The sequence below is a fragment of the Aquarana catesbeiana genome, linkage group LG02, assembly GCF_042186555.1.
Source record: "Aquarana catesbeiana isolate 2022-GZ linkage group LG02, ASM4218655v1, whole genome shotgun sequence".
Classification (NCBI taxonomy): domain Eukaryota; kingdom Metazoa; phylum Chordata; class Amphibia; order Anura; family Ranidae; genus Aquarana; species Aquarana catesbeiana.
The window spans coordinates 741,491,142-741,512,436 of record NC_133325.1 but is presented as its reverse complement, the minus strand read 5'-3'; the positions used below and the strand labels follow the sequence as shown (position 1 = coordinate 741,512,436).

The 21,295-nt window shown below is 41.2% G+C and overlaps 2 protein-coding genes across 4 annotated transcripts in view; one reads left to right on the top strand and one right to left on the bottom strand.

The window, feature by feature from the left end:
- ATP5PF (ATP synthase peripheral stalk subunit F6) overlaps window positions 1–21,295 on the top strand; it is a 114,881-nt gene that overhangs the window by 63,648 nt on the left and 29,938 nt on the right. The window contains exon 5 of one of the 2 annotated variants that reach the window (XM_073617077.1): window positions 5,022–5,104. The exons of the other annotated variant lie outside the window; for it this stretch is intronic. Within the exon in view, the coding sequence (XP_073473178.1) occupies window positions 5,022–5,089 (68 nt within the window). The 3' untranslated portion in view covers window positions 5,090–5,104. Of the gene's footprint in view, window positions 1–5,021; window positions 5,105–21,295 lie in introns of those variants that run through there. 2 annotated transcript variants of the gene reach the window in all.
- JAM2 (junctional adhesion molecule 2) overlaps window positions 7,970–21,295 on the bottom strand; it is a 155,496-nt gene continuing 142,170 nt past the window's right edge. The window contains exons 8-10 of one of the 2 annotated variants that reach the window (XM_073617075.1): window positions 17,462–17,477; window positions 15,357–15,396; window positions 7,970–10,652 (exon numbers count right to left, since the gene is read on the bottom strand). In XM_073617075.1, coding sequence (XP_073473176.1) covers window positions 10,620–10,652; window positions 15,357–15,396; window positions 17,462–17,477 — 89 coding nt within the window. In that variant the 3' untranslated portion in view covers window positions 7,970–10,619. Of the gene's footprint in view, window positions 10,653–15,356; window positions 15,400–17,461; window positions 17,478–21,295 lie in introns of both variants that reach the window. The other variant, XM_073617073.1, reaches the window with a different exon arrangement.

Genomic DNA, 21,295 nt, shown 5'->3' with positions numbered 1-21,295 from the left:
CTCAGCAAATTACACTCCCTTGGCCTCCGTGATTCTGCATTATCCTGGTTCTCCTCCTACCTATCTCACGCACTTTCAGTGTCACTTACAACTCCATCTCCTCCTCTCCCCTTCCTCTTTCTGTTGGGGTACCCCAAGGCTCCGTCCTTGGGCCTCTCCTTTTCTCACTCTATACCTCTTCCCTGGGCCAGTTGATAACCTCCCATGGCTTCCAATACCACCTCTATGCTGATGACACACAGATCTATCTCTCCACTCCTCAACTCACCCCCTCTATCTCCACACGGATCTCAAATTTGCAGAATGACATATCGGTATGGATGTCACACCACTTCCTCAAACTTAAACTTTCTAAAACTGAGCTTGTTATATTTCCTCCCACACGGTCCCCCACCTGTGACTTCACCATTAATATCAACAACAGAACCATTGGTCCCTCCACACATGCCAGGGTCCTGGGTGTAATCCTTGACTCTGACCTCTCCTTCAGCCCCCATATCCAATCACTGGCTAAATCCTGCCGCCTTAACCTCCGCAACATCTCCAGAATTCGACCCTTCCTGACTAATGACACCACAAAGCAACTTATTCACTCCTTGATTATTTCCCGCCTCGACTACTGCAACTCTCTCCTTAATGGTCTACCCTTAAGCAGGCTATCCCCCCTTCAGTCTATTATGAATGTTGCTGCTAGACTAATACACCTCACTAATCGATCCGTGACTGCTGCTCCTCTCTGCCAATCCCTTCACTGGCTTCCCCTACCCCACCGTGTAAATTTCAAAATGCTAACCATAACATACAAGGCCATTCACAACATCGCCCCCATCTACATCACCAACCTCATCTGCAGATATCACGCAAATCGCCCCCTCCGCTCCTCCTAGGACCTCCTGCTCTCTAGCTCCCTTGTTACCTCCTCCCATGCTCGCCTTCAGGACTTCTCCAGAGCCTCTCCCATCCTCTGGAATTCCCTGCCCCAGTATGTCCGATCAGCCCCTACCCTGTCCACCTTTAGGAGATCACTGAAAACTCATTTATTCAGGGAAGCCTATCCCACACCCACATAACTGTCCCTGAGCCACCCCCATTAAATCATTCTTTGCAGCTATTACCTTTTGTACCACCACCCCCTCCCTTTTAGAATGTAAGCTCTACGAGCAGGGCCCTCCTGTACCTTTTGTATTGAACTGTACTGTAATTGTGTTGTCCCCCTTATACATTGTAAAGCAATGCGTAAACTGTTGGCGCTATATAAATCTCGTATAATAATAATAATATGTGCTGAGTTTTAGAGACTGTATTCCGTATTGTTTGTCTCTCACCGTAAGGGAGGAAATGTTTACTGCCGATGAAGTTGCAACAGTTTCACTGCCTTAAGAATTGAGCAAGGAAGTTGTTACTACTGAAACATGGGAAAGATCGGGGATCAGAAGCCCCACTGTTACTTGTTCTGAGTCTATTCATTGACCTAAAGTTAATAATATCAGTTTCACAAAGAGACTTTAAATGTTATCCATACGGTGAATGCTATAAGAGGAACCATGATTCTGCCTGGCCTCGAGTTCTAATAGCAATTGTTATGGAAATGCTACAGCTAGCTCGCTGGGGAATTATAAATGTGCACCTGGGGAGTAAAAGATGCTCTGCTGAAGTTACTCCAGTGTCTTTAGATCAAGCTTTTGAAAAGAGAAGTACCTCTCAGTGTTGACTGTCTGGGGCTATGACCATAAAAGTAATCTGGGCAGCATAACTATTTGTGAAAAGCCAGATTCCAGATATTACTGGTGAAGTCTTTCAAAGTAATACCTTGTGGATTACAAATATGGGTTGTGTGATGTCAAGGACGCTCTGCTGACAGTTACCTTGCACACCCAACAAGACATTACTTAAGAGACAAAAAAGAAAGAATTAAAAAGAATGTTGTATTTCCTTCTTCTTTTATCATTCTATATATAGGTGTCCCTCAGAAAAGGAAAAAAAAAAAAAGAAAATAAAAAGTTTCAAGAATTCTTGGCTTTCGGCTTTTTACTTTCTAGTCCGTTTCATCTTTATCTATATCTCAAGCACAGTTTTTCCAGCCTCCCCATATGTTTTCAAATTTCTCCTGTTGATATCTAGTCTCATAGACCCATCTTTCCGCTTCCATTATTACCTCCACTTCCCTTTTCCATTCTGCTAGTGTAGGGCATGCAACCTGTTTCCAGTATCTGGGTACCAGCCTTTTGGCTGTGTTTAATAAGTGTGGTATTACACCATTTTTATATAATTTTATAGAGCCCATACTCCCATGAAACAGCTATTTCTTCCCAAAATACTCAAATCTTTGGGCAGTACCACCAGATATGAAGGAAAGTACCCTTTTCTTTGCATCCCCTCCAGCAGCAGTTATCTGTATTTGGGTATATCTGTGCTAATCACTTCAGGGTCCGATACCATCTAACCAGGAACTTATATGATGTCTCCTGAATGGATGAACATACAGTTGCAGAGTGTGTTACTTTTATTAATTTCCTTATTTGTAATGAGGAAAATGTACAGCCCAGTTCTTTTTTCATTCTTGAATAAAATAAGGTGTTGTATTCACTAAGTATTAATTTGTACATTTGGGATAGTAAATGATTGGGTTTAGACATCTTCATACACATTTTTTCAAATGTTGTTAGCGAATTCAGAGTCCTCACCTTGAGTTCTATTTGGCGGCACAGTGGTGTAGTGGTAGCACTCTCGCCTAGCAGTAAGAAGGGTCACTGGTTCAAATCCCAACTACGACACTACCTGCTTGGAGTTTGCATGTTCTCCCTGTGCCTGCGCGGGTTTCCTCCGGGTACTCCGGTTTCCTCCCACACTCCAAAGACATGCTGGTAGGTTAATTAGATCCTGTCTAAATTGTCCCTAGTATGTATGAAAGTGAATTAGGGACCTTAGATTGTAAGGGTAGGGACTGATGTGAATGTACAATGTATATGTAAAGCGCTGAGTAAATTGACGGCGCTATATAAGTACCTGAAATAAAATAAATAAATTTTGTTAAAAAAATTTGCTAATTGATAGTACCTCCATCCTGCCGTCGCCATGTCCCCCTGTGATGATATCAATTCTGCTTGGGGATAAGAACATTCAATGGGGCGAACCTCATACACATTGTGTTCCCATCTGATTCCCATGGGCCTAATGCTCCCTTTTCTTCTCCAGGGGGAACCATGGATACCTTCCCAAAGGGGCTAATGGTGATGTACTGGGTGCATATTTACCAGTTTTATTTATTCTGTCCCACACTGCCAATGTATTTCGTGTTAGTGGGGATACCCACTTGGACAATCCCCTGGCTTTGGATGGTATCCATGGTGCCCCCGCAAATTTCCTACCTGCCATATTTTCCTCTATCGAAACCCAAACTTTATTTGCGGAGTCATGGCACCAGTTTAGGATGCATACCAAAGACATTGCTCTGTAATACAGTGCAATGTCTGATCGGCCCACTCCTTCCTCCTCCTCACTTCTACGTAAGATGTTGTACGCTATTCTAGCATTCCCATCTTTCCAACCAAATTATATAAATGCTATACGTATCCTTTTAAAAAAAAATTGTGGGAGTGAAATGGGTACTGTATACAGGATATAAATTAATCTAGGTATTATATTCATCTTAAGGGTATTAATTCTACCGAACCATGTTAGTGTATGTCCTTTCCATCTATTCAAATCCTCTATTATTCCCTTGATCAGGGAGCTGTAAATTAATTCATATATAAGTGTTGCATCTGCAGTGATATGGACTCCTAGATAGTATAGCGATTCTCTGTTCCATATAAACGGATATCTATTTTGCAGGGATGTGGCCAGCAATGGTGGTACATGGCTAGGTAATATTACTGATTTCTCTAGGTTTATTTTAAAGTTTGATAGCTTCCCATATCTCCTCACTTCCTGCATCAGTGCTTGTATAGATTTTAGTGGTTTTGACATGTAGAATAGCAAATAGCGTATGCTGACACTTTATGCTCTCTCTTGCCAATTTCCACTCCCATTATTCCTTTATTTTCCCTTATTCTGCATAAAAAAAGGTTCCAGAACAAGGGCAAATAATGTTGGGGACAATAGGCAACCCTTGTGCCATTCCCTATATCCAAACATTCTGATAGGGTTCCATTGACTTTGATCTTTGCTCTTGGTCCTGCATATAATGCCATTACCCACGCCATCATTCTTTCTCCCAAACCTGTCCCTCTTAATACTTCCATCAAAAATACCCAAATCACTCTATCAAATGCCTTTTTGGCATCTATCGATAGAATTACTCTTGGCATCTTAGTAGCGTTCTGCATCCAGTGGAGTACGTCTAGGGCCCGGATAGTGTTGTCTTTAGTTTCTCGCTCCTCATAAACCCTGTTTGTTCAAAATGCACTAGCTGTGTTACTTTATCTTGTAACCCAATTGCTAATAATTTGGATAGTAATTTGGTATCTGAATTTAGAAGGGAGATAGGGCTATAGTTTGCGCAGTATTGTGGACCCTTCCCAGGTTTTGGTATCACTGTCACAAAAGCTAATAATGCTTCTGGGGATTGCTTGTTATTTGAAACACAGTTATGCCCTTTGCTCGGAGTTCCTTTTGGAGAATAAAAGGGAATTGCTGGGAAGTGTGGTCTATCTGAAGTGAAGTCAGATGGACGGTAACTGGTCATGGACATTGAACATGTAGTTAGTTAGAATAGGCTGTGATATTAAAATGATTGCCTATTTCTTCAAACGATGGACTCGCACACCTATATCAGGACTGTCACTGATCAAAGTATTGCTGAAAGTTTGTAGTTTTATACTGGTTATATACTGATTGTGGCATTCTTACAGAGAATGGGGCCTGCTTTCAAAAACATAAATAATGTAGCCATGTATAGGATGGTTTTACATTCTCATACTTCCTTCGGATGAGGAGTAGTTCAAATCACTGTGTACACATTACACCAAGTTCTTATAGAGTAGGATGCATTTTGCATTGTTCTGATTTCTCTCTTTCAGGTGCTGCTGTGTCGGTGCATATTCCTTGGCTAAGGAGAGACAGGGATCTAGCCGGACAACAACCCTAACCCTTATATATTTGCTATGACTGTATATATTAGATAGTTAGGTTATTGCATTAGATATTACATATACCAGGTTATAGCATTATTGCTTACTTGCCTTAAAATGTATATAACTATTTTTGATACTTGAATGTCATACCTGACTAACTGTTTTCTTGTGATACTAATGTTTATTCATGTGGCACACAACATAAATGTTATTCTACTGTTTTACTGTTAACCCTTTCCCTGTTTCCACACCTATCCCAGTTTTTGCCAGGACATTCACTCTCAGGCTTGGGAGCTCAAATTATTTTTTTCTGCAAACTCTGAGATGTAGTTTCTTGGGCAGGGGGAGGATGTCGTGCCCTGGGGTTTAGTTAGGGAGCTGCTCACCAAATCCGCTACCACAGTTAAATTGTTACAGATCCATTGATTTCTCCCTAAGTTTGGCCTTGTTGTACTTTTCTCTTCTACCACTAGGTGGCCGGGCACGTGGTGGTATTAGATATGAGAAGGGCAACCAAAGGTCAGGTTATGGGTATGTGGGTGTCCCGGCCAATGGACCGGATTGAATCCCTTGGCCTGCTGGGAGAGCTTATATATTCGGGTGAGGTTAGGTGATCTGTGTTCTGTGCCACCCAGCCTGCCGTCTGGGTGGATGTGTGTCATCTGCCCCGGGCTGCTAGGCCAGAGATTGGGCCTATCCCGGGGGCATCTGGCTGCCAGGCTGCGTGAGGGCCTAACCAGAAGTTAAAGGCAGCGCAGGGTTGGGACTGCGGCTTGTAGTCCAACCAAAAGTGACGGTTCTGTCGGCCGGAGAACCTGTCAGTGGTCGGAGGTAGAAGGGAAGCTTTCGCCACGAAGGGACCCTTTTGCCTTTACCAGGGACCACAGTGAGTAACCGAAGCAAGTACCGGAACCATATTCTCACTGAAGGGCATGGTGGAGAATCAGGAAACTTCAGGCGGTGATCAAGTCAGGGACCCAACCAGTGGAGGAGACACTTGCAGAGCAGCCTTGTGTGTCAAGCCAGGGGCCGAGCCGGTTAGCAGGGGTGAAGATTGAGGATTATCTTATCTGGAGTGCCAAGCTAGGAACCCAGCAGAGACGTGGGGGTGACGCTTGAGGGGGTTCCACCGCCAACCTTGGAGGAGCTCAAGGGATTCATAGTCAGTGAATCAGAGAGTCTAGTGAGAGACCAGGAGCTCAGTATTGAAGAACTACAAGGAACAGTTGCAGCGGAGCTGAAAGAACTGATATGTTGAGTTAGGAACTGTTAAAGGACTGTTACCATAGGAGACAGCAATCCTGCACGTGCAGAATTGGCACCTTGCTGGAGCCTTTCCCTGTTCTCTTATTGAAGTCTCGGAGCCTGCCAATTGAGTTTGCAACTATCTAAGGGTGTCCTGGCCCTAACCCTCTTTCCCCCAAAATATATAAAAAGGACTGTCAAAAGAAATAAAATCTCTTTTACATCCAAGAAGTGTCTAGCTCCCAATGACTTATACCATCTTTGCACCCACTATGCCTCACAACCCACCACATATTGAAGGATGTCAGCTATCTTTGGCCTTAGAGGTTCTCATTAGACCAAAGGGTAAAAGACCTTGCTACATAATAAAAGGATACCACTACACTGGTTATAAGTATATGATTTTTGCATTTTCACAGATGGTTATATGCATAAAGTGTGAGCTGCTTTCTTGTATCGTATACATTTTGGTATTCGCATACTGGTGCAGAGAGAACATGTTTATTGAGAACTTTGCATCCAATGAGATAGCTGGTGATGTCAGAATACAATAGCCACAGCTGGGGATTTGCCCATCTGCAGGCTTATAGTAGAACTATAGGCAAAACTTTTTTTTTCCATTTCAGATAGATTAGGGGCGGGTTATAACTCCTGTCAGTTTTATCCACCATCTGTGTCCCATTGCGAAGATTTCCCTTTACTTCCTGTCCCATTGCCAAACAAGAAGTGAGAGGAAATCCCTGCAAACTAAAGGAATCTCTGGGGTACCCCCTAGTGTCCCTATTCGAAGATTTCCTCTCTATTACTTTTTTGAGGACAGACCAAAATTTGGGATTTTATTTTACTTTCAATGATAATGGTAAACAGGAGAAATAGAGAGGGTGAATCTCCCTAACTGGGGGAAAGACAGTAATAAACACTGACAAGCATTCTAATCCACCAATTATCCGAAGTTACAAATTATTCGAAATAACAAATGACGCATCTAAACGAATGGAACGTAATGCATTAATAATAATAAATAATAAAAACTTTTTATTATTATTATTTATTATTAATTTGTTCCATTCCATTTGTTTAGATGCGGCATTTGTTATTTTAGGTAATTCGTAACTTCGGATAAATTTGTATTCGCTATGTTCACTAACAGCCTAATTTGAAAAGAAATTCCAAAACCTATAATTTAATAGTTAGTTATTATTAGTTAGTTACTTAGTTATTATTTAGAATTTTTGGATTTCGTTCTTTAGAATTTTTGGATTTTTCTTTCTTATTTTTCTTATTTTCAAACTTACGAATTTTCGAAACTATGAATTTTCAAATTTACAAATTACGATCATAAAGAATGACCCGAAAAACGGAAAAAAAAAAAAAAACAATGACATGAAAACTAACACATTTTTCGGCAATGCACATGTCTAGCATGAATGGCTTTTTTCAAGCCAAAACATTTTGGGATAGAGCAGACAAGAATTTGAGCTCCTGTTGTGTTTTTATGACTATCCGGTGTTTTATTAGAGAGATTTACCCAACGGGTAATTTTTTTACACTTAATTTACATTAAATGTCTCTTTTGATCACAAAGCCAAATCTGTCAAAGCAAAGCTATGTTCCTTGTATAAAAAATGCACACAAACCCGACACAAAAATAAAAAAAAACACACTTTATTTATTTATACTGTATTCTACATAAGGTTAAAATCTTACAATGACAAAAGGTGCTAAGCAACTAACCTTCATCTTATGGGCATGCAGAATGACAGCTGAATATGCTTTTCCAGGCACCGCCATGGCGCCATAGTGCAATTCATTTTGAAAGCAAAAGTGGAGTCAGTTCATTCACAGGCCTGGGGATATATTTCTACAAACACTGTGTGTGTATGTATATATATATATATATATATATATATATATATATATATATATATATATACATACAATCAGTAGAAAAAAAATGTATACATTCTCGCCTGTGAAATTTAAATTAAGGCACATGTACTCATCTACAACAAAAATAAATCTAAATATCTAACAAAAATACTTTCAGTACTTCATTTTAGTACAGAGGGTATTCAGTCTCAACACAAAAAAGAAAAAGCAGGAAGGAAATGACTTTGTGGGTGGGCACGCATCTTCTACAGGGGTCTGATGAGAAGTGTACAGAAGCTCTAAGAGGACTTGAAGTTGTTCAGCATCTTCTGGAACTAAAATGTTCCGGCCAATGAAATTAAAGCCTAAAGGAACTCTAGGGTTCAATGCACGTTGGGCGTTGAGTGCCGGTGCATAAGGCTCCGGGAGTTCAGGTGCTGGTAGAGGCACAGGATGCACCGTCCGGCCCCATTTCTGGCAGCCTGTTAATCTGTTGCGGCAGAACAGGACTGGATGAGGCACTGATCTGTGCCAACTATTAGGGCAGTAGGCACCCAGGAAAAAATACCAGTAACGCAAGAAGACTGCAATCTGGGCATTTGTCTGTGGGCAGATACTGGCCTAATGTTAGTAGCACTGTCCACGGCCTGTTCAGCTGCAGCAGGCAAATTTGTTTGCACATCTGTCCTGCAATAAATAGCTTGTCTTCTTGCAATTGTTTTTTTATTTGCACTTTAGTTCCACTTTAAATCAGCTAAATACATTCCTAGTGCATCAAAACAAAACATTTTCAAAGTCTTGCAGTCTACTTTCTTTGGAATGGCCTGTGTAGAAAAGCCTGCCAGCATGTTGTAGAGAATTAGTGCGGAAGCAGCAGTCTCTCTGCAGTGGTCTGAAACATTCTCTGTTGAGTCGGTGCTAGAGTTTTCCAATCAGCAGAGAGCATCAGATCAGCTTGGTTAAGTGCCAAACTATAGCTCTGACTGAGCAGGGGCCATTGGAGAAAGTTCCTTCGCTACGGCAAACTGGCAGGGGAGAGGCTTATTTAAGCAGGCTGTGAATACTTTCTGAAGAAAAGAAGCTTTGAAAATATTTTATTTTCCTGCAATTGGGATGTATTTACCTTTAATGGGTTCTGATGCTGGGGTCTTTGTCCTTTGATCACTTTGGACCTTCTTCTGGGCAGCCTATAAGAGCCCAGCAGGGTGCATGGCTTTCTCTGACTAGCAGAGTCCCATCCACTAAGGTTTTTCCTGCTTTTTCATTGAAGTTATAGAAGACTTTTAAGAGGGAATCATTTTAAACTCTTTAGAATGAATGAATGAATGAGTGACTTGTATAGCGCTACCTATGCAAACTAAATCGCCTCATGGCGCTTTTTGCCGCCGGTGTCCATCTGCGGTATGGCGCGATCCTTTACCCCATGGGGTACTGACGCGCTTACATACACATACAAGTCTTTCTATTTTAAACCCAAACCTTTTCAAACTGGGTGGTGTCAAATAACACCCTCTAAATTTGGCCAATTCAGAAGGAATCAGTTGGAAATTGAGCCATGTATGGCTAACTTAGTCATTAAAGAGTGAAATAGGCTTTCCAAGGAGGGCAAAACCAATTTTTAGCCTGCCACGCACATAGAATCATTGTCTAATCTGAGGCATAGTATTCCACTACTTCTTGCCAACCACCCACTTCCATTTCCAAACCCAAACCTTCCATTTGAGCCCCTAAGAAAACAGTTGGTCAATGCAGGCCTGGAATTATTTCAGAACCTACAGGAGAAGAGGCATCTGTGAACAGAAAGTGAGACGAGAGTTGGAAGTTTGGTTTAGTCATCAAAGCAGCAACTGGCCCCCATGCATAGGCACAAAAGAGTCTTTCCATCCTCAGTCTTTTTCTTTTTTATAGGTCACCAAGTTTATGTTGCATGTGGTATATATTTTTATGAGAAAGATTTTCATCCAGAAGATAAACTATTAAACTCGCTAGCTTCAGTACAAGGCCTCCTGAACTATCTGTAATGCTAATATTTCTCGTTAGGGTGTGGTAGAGCCTAAGACTGAGCTTCTCTTCTATATTAGGCTAAGCATTTAGCTCCAAAATTTTCTATATACACATGAGCTCTGTTGACTGTGTCAAATGCATTGAAGTAAATGTAGGAAAGTACTAGAACACTGCATGGTAATTTATGGCAGGGGACTGCAGTCTTCTTGTCCCAATAGCGGAAGACTCAATGACGATAGACGAACATTGCTGTTCCTGTATTGAGTTGTCCTTTCACATTAAAGCACAAATGGTTTCCTCTTCTGAACGTGGTCATTTACATTTTATGTAAAAATAGATATTCTTTTCAAGTCCATCTTATTGACAATGGAGCATGCCATTCAGGAAACATGGCGGTTGAAATGGCTGCCTTCACAAACCGGTTCCTCATATGACAAAGGACTTGGTGTGCTTGAAATCCTGCGAGGAAGAATAAAAAATCATATTATTGAAGTTATCCTATCTTTCTTAAAATCGAAAAACATTGAATTATATTATTAATTAATATTTGATTATAACATAAAGAATAAGGCGCTATACATGTTCATATAAAACAACTGTCACGAAAAAAACACTGCATCAAACTCAAATGTGCACATTAATGAGAAAATAAGCAAGCATAAAGTCCATAAGTGAATAAATCCCAACACCAAAACGGAATGCTCTGAGATAAAACTTCTAGATCTTCCACCACGAGTGCTCAGTATGAACCAGAACTGTTTGACCACTTTTCACAGGAAGGTCAAGAAACCCTTTGGGAACTAGGGGTGCAATGGATCGTCATCGATCCGTGATCCGATCTGCAGAGGTTGATCCGTACGGGACACCCGCGATCCGCGGGGCGTTCTGTGGCCTCGGCCATAGGGAAGGCCGCGGCTTCGGCCTAGCTCCGGAGCGGCGGCCATCTTGGTACACTCGGCGGCCGTTTAGCACGTGATCACTCCGTCAAATGACGGAGCGATCACTTGTAACAAACCGGCGTCATGTAATGATGCCGGTTCCTCTCTCCCCTCCACTGTACAGATCAGTACACAGAGGGGAGAGAGGAACCGGCGTCATTACATCGGATGGCAGCAGTGCCAATACTCTGCAATGCCCTGCCAATACTCTGCAATGCTCTGCTGCAATACCCTGCCAATACTCTGCAATGCCCTGCCAATACTCTGCAATGCCCTGCTGCAATACCCTGCCAATACTCTGCAATGCCCTGCCAATACTCTGCAATGCCCTGCTGCAATACCCTGCCAATACTCTGCAATACCCTGCTGCAATGCCCTGCCAATACTCTGCAATGCCCTGCCAATATACCCGCCAATACCCTGCAATACTCTGCCATACCCTGCCAATAGGGAGATTGTGCATATTACAGTGGGGGAGATTTTTTTTGTTGATCCGAAAATGATCCGAACCGTGACTCCTGATCCGAGGAACGATCCGAACCATGAGTTTTTTGATCCGTTGCACCCCTATTGGGAACCCCAAATTGGTTCCACTAATGGCATGAAGCCACTCCAATGGCCACTCAGGAAGGAGCTAGAATGTAAAAAATGAATGTGATAGTGCCTGGCACTAGGTGTAAACAGCGTGTGTGAGTCAACTGATCCCTGGGGGTAGCGTGCATTCCACGTCTCACTCCAAAGGTGCAAAGCCTGGTGTGGTGTATCAAAAATGGACCCGAAAATGACGGCTCCTCCGCTCCGACATATGTTTCGCCATGAATGGCTCTTTAGGCTTACAGCACATTATGCCATTGTCTTGCAGTTTTTTTTTTGGGGGGGGGGGTTTGCAACATCCGTGGTTTACAACCGCTTTAACCCTAACATTAACCCCTAATCCTAAACCCTAACACTAATATTAGCCCCTAACCCTAATATTAACCCCTAACCTAAAAAAACAAATACATAAATAAAAATAATAGGTAAATAAATAAATAATAAATAAATTAATAAATGAACTGCTAACCCTAACCTCTAAACCCTAACCCCTTACAAAAAAAATTAATACATACATAATAAATAAAAGCAGATGAAAAAGCTGAAATGCATAGCAACAAATGAGGAAAACAGATGATAATTTTACTCTTTTTTTTTTTCCACAATTAGTAGTTATGGGGTATACATAGCGTGTATAAGAGAAATGTACATAAAAGTTACAAAGGTCATAGCAGGAAAATTTCAAAAATAGAGATGTACCGACGTGTGGAGTCTAAGAATCAGAAGATTATTGTGATCTCATCTCTGGAAGGGAGAGATCTGGGTTAAAAGTGATAAAGTGATCAATGCAGGGAGAGGAGTTCTTCGTATGGTAGATGTTTTTCATAGGGGCCATTAAGATTTCTGGTAGGAGATTTTAGATCTGAGCATACCTCTGGGTCTGTGGGCCAGAGGGCTGAATTTAGGACGACGCTAAAGGAGAGAGTTCCACAGCTAGGCCTTCCAGGTCTGGGTGCGTAGATATAGTTTGGATAGTGTATTTGGCAGGCGTGGGATTGTCCGTTTGCGTGTCAAATAAGCGATGGGAACCTCTTATGGTTAATGGAAACTGTTGTGTGGCAAGGGCAATGGTGAGAGAAGTTGGCTTTCGGAGTGGCGCTGGGCACGTGGTCAGCAAACTTTAAGTGTCAAAATGTGAGGAACGGGATTGTGGGAGATTAAAAGAAGGGAAAATAAAAATCCCCCAAAAAACAAAACAGAACACCCCCATGGGTACGGGGGGAAGGAAGGGGATCCGGTAGGGGTGAAAAGTAAGAGGGCTAGGTAAGGGGGGCCACTTCCCCTACTCTCCCTCACAACACTTGTGGATGTCACCAGGCCCTTTATAGGGTGGAATGCGGGTAACAGGGGAGATTGCTACAAAGTGTGAGCTTGGGTCCGTGTTCAGTCCTCCACCTGAGAACGATGCGAAGTGAAGTATGTTTGGAGAATCGAAGGGTACGTATAAGGTGGTTAAGTTGGGGAGGTAGTCAGATGGGAGAATTCAGCAGTTGTCTGAAAGTGGGTCCAGCAGGCCCATTTTATTTTTCTATGTAACTTTTTATATATGTAATGTTATCATTGGTGTAGATATTAGTTATGTCAATTATTGCTGCTGATGATCAATTATGCCTCATCCTGACACAGAACGATGGTTGTTTGAGCACTGATGTATTTTCCATCAAGCAAAAATATTAAAAAGATTAACCACATGCCGACCAGCGCACAACGATATACGTCAGCACAATGGAGCGGCTGGGCAAATGGGCGTACAGGTATGTCCCCTGTAAGATGCGGCATTGTGGGCACGTGCGCGCCGCGTGCTCCGTGACCGCGGATCCCACAGACTTGATATCTGCCGGGTGCCCGCGATCGTGTCACGGAGCTGCAGAATGGGGAGATGCCTATGTAAACAAGGCATTTCCCCGTTCTGCCTAGTGACATGACAGAGATCACTGCTCCCTGTCATCGGGAGCAGTGATCGCTGTCATGTCAGTGGTAGCCCATCCCCCCACAGTTAGAATCACTCCCCAGGACACACTTAACCCCTTGATCGCCCCCTAGTGTTTAACCCCTTCCCTGCCAGTGTCATTTACACAGTAATCGGTGCATTTTTATAGCACTGATTGCTGTATAAATGACAATGGTCCCAAAATAGTGTCAAAAGTGTCCGATGTGTCCGCCATAATGTCGCAGTCATGATAAAAATCGCAGATCGCCGCCATTACTAATATAAAAAAAATTAATAGTAAAAATGCCATAAAACTATCCCCTATTTTGTAGACCCTATAACTTTAGCGCAAAACCAATCAATATACGCTTATTGCGTTTTGGGTTTTTTTTACCAAAAATATGTAGAAGAATACGTATCGGCCTAAACTGAGGAAAAAATTAGTTTTCTTATATATTTTTGGGGGATATTTATTTTAGGAAAAAGTAAAAAATATTGCTTTTTTTTCAAAATTGTCGCTCTTTTTTTGTTTATAGCGCAAAAAATAAAAACCACAGAAGTGATCAAATACCAGCAAAAGAAAGCTCTATTTGTGGGAAAAAAAGGACGTCAATTTTGTTTGGTTGCAATGTCGCACGACCGTGCAATTGTCAGTTAAAATGACGCAGTGCCGAATCGCAAAAAGTGCTCTGGTCAGGAAGGGGGTAAATCCTTTCTGGGCTGAAGTGGTTAAAGAAAAAAAAAAAAAAGTACCAAAGCCATGTCCCCTTAAAGATTGTTTTTTTTTTTTTAAACAAAACTACATACATAAAATACCATGGTATCTCATAACCCAAAAGAGCTCTCCTACATTAAAAGCCATCCAGGTGTATTAAAAAACAAAAAGTAGTTTTTGATGTCGGGGAGCTCTCCTAGGTTATGAGATAAAAAGCGGGCTCATGGGGGGGGGGGGGGGGGGTATGGGGGATATCATTACAATGGTGTTTTATGTACATGGTTTTGTAAAATAAATGGTCTTTAAAGCGGGGGTCCACCTATCTATTTTTTTTTTTTTTTTTTGAGTTCATTCACAAACTTTTCTTCTTAGCATTACATACTCACATATTGTGTGTAATATGTCCGCCTGTGTCAGATTTCGTCGGAAAGAATAACTTATATTATTCACTGCAGGCGGTTTCCATCTTCATTGTGGGCATTTGAAGCCCACAAGCATTTATTTCCTGGATGTGGTGAATGCTGTGCTCCCAGCATTCACCGCTCGTTCCCGCACATGCTCAGTGGCATCCTGGGAAGCCTGAGACTAGCTCCCAGGAGTGTGGGAGAGGCTAGAAACACGCCTACTCCCATGGGAGGAGAACCAGGAAGTGCAAAGAAGAATAGAAAAATAAAAGGTAATTACGGCGATTTAAATCTTTTTAAACGGCATGTCAGCATCTAGGCAAGGAAGAGAATACATACAGATATTGTTCAAAATTTGGGTGGAACCTCGCTTTAAGGGGACATGGCTGGCACTTTTTCTATAGCTGCTTTTTATGTTATTTCTATATTGTAGTCGAGGAAACAGTAGTTTTTTTCTACCATCTTCTTCAATATTGTATGTTAATTATACTGATACCTCCGGCCTTATTTAGGGGTTTGATAGATACCTCCTAAACACCAGAACAGTTGCATTTCAATATTAGAGAACTCTAAACTACTTACATTTTCCTTTTGTGATGCCGACATGTGAGAACCTTCTTTCCTGCTGAAGAAGACAAGAAAAAAAAGGGAAATTATTTGTGAAGGGAAAATGTTTTTTAGGTGGAACAATTTATCTTCTCATGGGACTCTGATATTTGTAAATCAGTGTCTTTCTTTGTGCATTAGGTTAACTATTGTAGAACAATGTACAGTATGTGCACTCTTATGCAAAATAACACCAAGGGGTTAATTCACTAAAGGCAAATATGCTGTTCACGTTGCAAGGGAATTTGCAAGTTGCAAGGGGATTTTCTCTTAGCTTAGTAAATGTGCTGAACAATCACTTTGCCTGGAATACTCAATCGTGTGTGAGGAAAATCAATTAAAAAATATATATTTGTGCTTGCACATGATTGGATGATGGAAGTCAGCAGAGCTTCACCCCATTCAATAAGCTAAGGGAAAATTCCCTTGCAAAGTGAACAGCCTATTTGACTTCAGTAAATCAACCGAATTTAATGGGTAAGGTAAATCGAAATCGAAATGCTCAGATAACCAAAGGTCATTGAAGCCTGCTTGCCTCCGTTAACTTGACCAATTTGCATAACTAGTCATTTTGGTTTTTTTAAGGCCATATAGAGAGGGAGGTTCTAAAACTGGTGCATGCAGAACCTGGTGCAGCTGTGTATAGTAACCAATCAGCTTCTAGGTTTTATTGTCAAAGCCTAGTTGAACAATCTCCCCCATAGGGTTTTTATTTAATACACTGTTCTAATAACAACTCTATTCTGTTTATATATTAAAGGCTGACAAATGCAAAAAAAAAAAATAATAATTTTTGGCTGCTTCAAGTCTATGGGAATGGAAACCAGCTTAAACCCCAAAACAAAAATGTAATATATTGAAGCTTACAAATCCTTTTTTTTGTTCCATAGAAATGAATAGAAGTGCTTGATTCAGGCATTTTTGAGAGTTTTACTGTGTTTTGAGTGTTTTTTCTGCTCAAATGCAGTGATTAAATGAAAATAAATAATTAATTAAATAATAAAAAAAAAATAAAAAAACCCCTAACCCTCAAACCCTTAAAGGGGCAGTAAACCCCACCTGGTCATGTTTACCTACAGGTAAGCCTATAATAAGGCTTACCTGTAGGTAAAATGAATATCTCCTAAACGGGCACCGGGTTATGACTAAGGCCTTATAGGCTGAAACACGTCAAATGGCTTAATCTGCGTTTGTTCACTATGGCTATTCAATAAAATGAAGAAATGTTATGAGCAAAAACCGGCGTGCGGATCATTTCTTCTACATTACTCTACTTAGCCAGCGACTGTGGATCGAGCACCTGGGAGCTCAGCTATCTATATGGTGTATGGGTAGTAGCACTGACTTTTCTGTTTATACTTAGGAGATATTCACCATGAATTCAGCCAGTGACATCACCGGCGCATGCGCTCTGAAGGTCCAGCATACCTTGCCGGAATTTCAGAGCTTCATGCCGGAACTGAGGGCTCCCGCGTGCATGTGCGGCAGTGATGTCATAGTGGCTCCAGCCAATCACATAGCTGGAGCACGCAAACCCGGAAGAAAGGCAAGGGGAGAGTACAGTGCTGGAGGGCTTCGTTCCAAGGTGGGTATTTTATGATGTGCTAGTATGCGATCCATACTAGCACATTAGGCCATTGTCTTGCAGTTTTTTGGGGGATTTTTTTGCAAGGTCCGTGGTTTACAACCGCTTTAACCCAAATATTAACCCCTAATCCTAAATCTTAACCCTAACACTAAGATTAGCTCCTATTTGTTTTTAATTGTTTATTAAAAATAAATAAATAAAAACAATAGATAAATAAATTGATAAATGAACAGCTAACCCTAACCTCTAAACCCTAACCCCTTACAAAAAAAATTAATTCATACATAATAAATAAAAGCAGATGAAAAAGCTGAAATGCATAGCAACAAATGAAGAAAACAGATGATAATTTTACTCTATTGAATTGGATTGAGAGCCGGCAGCTTTGCAAATAGTTTTAAACAGATTGCAGGTGGGAAGGGGTTATAATTGTGTTTTCTGTCTGTCACAATGACTTTAAGTTATTACATTTAAAATAGAAAATAATACTCACTCAGTTGATTTTCCACCTGAAAGTAGAAAAAGGGAGAAAAAAAAATGTTACAATTAATATTAACATTTAATTTCTAAAATCATTATTGTAAACTCATATCAGATAAGTACTAATGGATTATTTTCTACTTGTTATTTTTTAAATTATTTTTACATTTTTAAGTTCTTGTCAATGTGTTTTTAAGAAGGCATTTTGCAGAATGTGTGCCCCTAATACCAACTGCCAATCTACCTCAGCTGAAGGACATAGAGAAAGAGGTAACGGGGCAGTCATAATGGACATCAGGAGAAATAAAGAAGGAGGATTTCTTCATCAGACACAGACAGTGATACAAACCCAACAGACTTTTTAAAGAAGAAGAATTCCAAGTATGACTTTTATACATAGTTACAAGCTATTCTCTGACTGGATGAGGTAGAGAGCCTGATGTCACCGCCCCGCCTTGTCCAATCAGAGATTGCTTTTCATTCATTGATAAAATGTAAAACATTCTCTGAATGAGGTCTATGCAGAGTGGCCGACCTCCTGTGTTCACAATGCATCAGGGTAGCCATTCGGCACGGGATCAAAGTGGGGATCAGTGGAGTAGCGATCTCATTCAGCGGCTTCCAGGGCCATCGGCCAGGTATGGTATACACATAGATACAGTACATTGGACCAAGCTGGACCAATGTAACTATGAAAAAAAATGCCATGCCTGGAATTCTTGTTTAAAAAAAACGGTTTTTATTACTGTCTGTAATCTGGAAATCTGAAATTATTTATTTTTTTTTTACGCTCTATCCAGAGGCCTTGTGTACATTGAGAGTTTGCTCGGCTACTCTGAACACCTCCTGATAGGTGAGAAACTGCTTAAAAAAAACATGGTAAAAGCCACGTATTGCACATGCGTTTATGCGCATTCACGTTATTACATTCTATTGCCCAGAATATTAACCACTTCAGCCCCGGAAGGATTTGCCCCCTTAAGGACCAGGCCATTTTTTGCGATACAGCACTGCGTGGCTTTAACTGACAATTGCGCGGTCGTGCGATGTTGTACCCAAACAAAATTGATGTCCTTTTTTTTCCCACAAATAGAGCTTTCTTTTGGTGGTATTTGATCACCTCTGCAGTTTTTACTTTCTGCTATAATAAATATCCCCAATTTAAAAATCAGTTTAGGCCAATATCTATTCTTCTATATATTTTTGGTAAAAAAAAACATTGCAATAAGCGCATATTGATTGGTTTGCGCAAAAGTTATACCGTCTACAAAATAGGGAATATATTTATGGCTTTTTTATTATTATTATTTTTACTAGTAATGGTGGCGATCTGCGATTTTTAGCCGGACTGCGACATTGCAGCAGACAGATCGGACACTTCTGACACTTTTTTGGGACCATTGCACTGATTACTGTGAAAATGTCACTGGCAGGGAAGGGGTAACACTAGGGGGGCGATCAAGGGGTTAAATGTGTTCCCTAGTGTGTGTTCTAACTGTGTGGGGGCATTGTACTGACTGGAGGAGGATACACGTCCGCTGTTCCTGATTATTAGGAACAGTAGATCTGTCTCTCCTCTCCTGTCAGAACGAGGATTTGTGTGTTTACATAGACAAATCCCCTTTCTGGCTCTCGTGCCCTGATCGCATCCACCGGCCACGCACATTGGGTCCCCCGCAGCGGCACTCCTGCTATCTTAAAGGAGCCGACGTACAGGTAAGGCAGTTCGCGCAGGGGAGCAAACCTGCCGCCGTAAATGTACGTGAGCCGGTCGGGAAGTGGTTAAGGAATCTGTAAACCCAACATTTCATATTCCTGATATGTGCCTGCTGTATCATGTTCTTGTAGAAAAAAGTATCCTGTTCTCTTTGTATTGCTTCCTTTGTCCTTTGTCAAAAACTGACCACACTAAGCAGGAGTACACAGCGTGGTCAGTTCTCTGGCTGTGCTGAGACTCTTCCTCGTCTCTCTTCCGCCCCGGACTGCTGGGATACATCTGAACGTTATCCACATCTACCTACACTTGGTATCTGTGAACCACGAGTTTGGCGGTCCCTGCCTGGTATACAGATCAGCCTGAGGGTTCTTCCTGGTATCCATCTGTTTGGCTCCTGACCGGATAAAGGCCCTGGCCGGGTATAGGTCGCAAGCTTTTACTGCTTGCCGTCTGGTAAGTGAGTATTTTGGGTGTTTAGCACTGGTGGTGCGGTGGAGGATAATATTGAACTTTTTGATTACACTACAAGTTTGGTTTTATTACAAGCACTGTGGAATTAAGAAGATGGACTTTTCAGTTTAATTTAATTTAAATTTCATCTATAGAACATTTTTCACTATTTTTATTTCCATATTGGTCTTTACTGTACATTTTCAATTTTGGTGGGTTTAGCGTTGCTTTTTTCTGGTTTATGTGCTGAAAACCCAGCTTGTTCCCCTCCAATGACCAGATTGATCCCCCACCTCCTGCACAGCCATTTACTAGGAAGACCATTGTGCTGCTGTTTCTCCTTTCTCAGCCCTCTAAGCTCCTTATGCAACTCACAGAGATTATGTTATCACTTATAGAAAAGGGGGGGGTATTTATAATGTTTTTTTTTTTTTTTATATCTATACACAAATGTTTTGCCTTTCGTTTCTATACTAAACTGAATGGGTTGTTTTACAAGGTGAGGGTTTACATATACTTAATTTATTCTGGCCATTGGGATGCGATAATGCCTAAACACGTCTAGCGTTTATAAACGTTTATCTGCGTTTTCTTTCAAGAGCTCCTCTCCCAAACTAACTGGTAATGTTTTTTTTTTTTCTGCCTATAAATGCTCCTCTTCTAATACCCATGTAGCAGTGATGTGTACATGGACACATAGGTTAACATAGTGGGGCATTTACAGGCAGAAAAAAATGCCAAATGCATTTTTAATGTGTTCTAAACCCAGTGTGTGTCAGCGGCCCAGCATGCACTGGTCAATGACGTCACAGGGGGATGGTGTCAGTTTGGATAAGGATCTGGTATGGATTTTGGGGGGGGACCCCAGGCCATTTTTCTTTTACATTATGGCATAGGGGTCCCCCTCCAAATCCATACCAAACCCTTCGGCCCTGGTATGGATTTGGGGTCCCACACTGTTTTTTTTCACATTTTTTTTAGCCAGCAATTCTTTTTTTTACATTCAGCTGTCAGCGGGACAGCTAATGACTCATCGGGTGTTAAGGACGCGTCGGCTGGCTTCCTGGCCCAGCTCCTTAGCAACCAGTTATATATATGTTTTTAAAAGGGGGAGGGACCCACAAAATGTAAAACGCATAAAAAAAAAATAAAAAATGCAACACTTGCATTTCTGGTGTGACTCGATTGAAGTCTATTACATGCAAAACGCAATCTGCTGCGGTAAAAAAAAAGTCCCGACCCTTTACAAAAACGCACCGGCTGAAAAACACATAAATGTGAACATGTACCATAGGAAACCATGTTAAATGGACTGTAGTGGGTTTCTGAAAAACAGAAAACGCACAAAAAAAGCACATAGGTGTGGACACAGAGTAAAGAAAAGTTTTGTCCTGGGATATAAACGTTTTTAATTTGACCTAGTGGTGTAGTTTCTCCTTGTGGCCAGCAGGTGGGGCATTCTAATAAGATATCAGAAGCCTCACTGCCAAGAAAATCATATCCTACTTAAGGACACAAAAGAAAACTTCAGAGTTCCTGAGTAAAGCGTTCCAACACTTGTTGCGTAACAACAAAAAGTACAATTTAAATAAACACAGGCAGGCACAGTTTATTTTATAAGCTGCCCGATAAGTGTACATGGGGTGTCACTCCATTTCTTCTATCTGCAGCTCACAAACA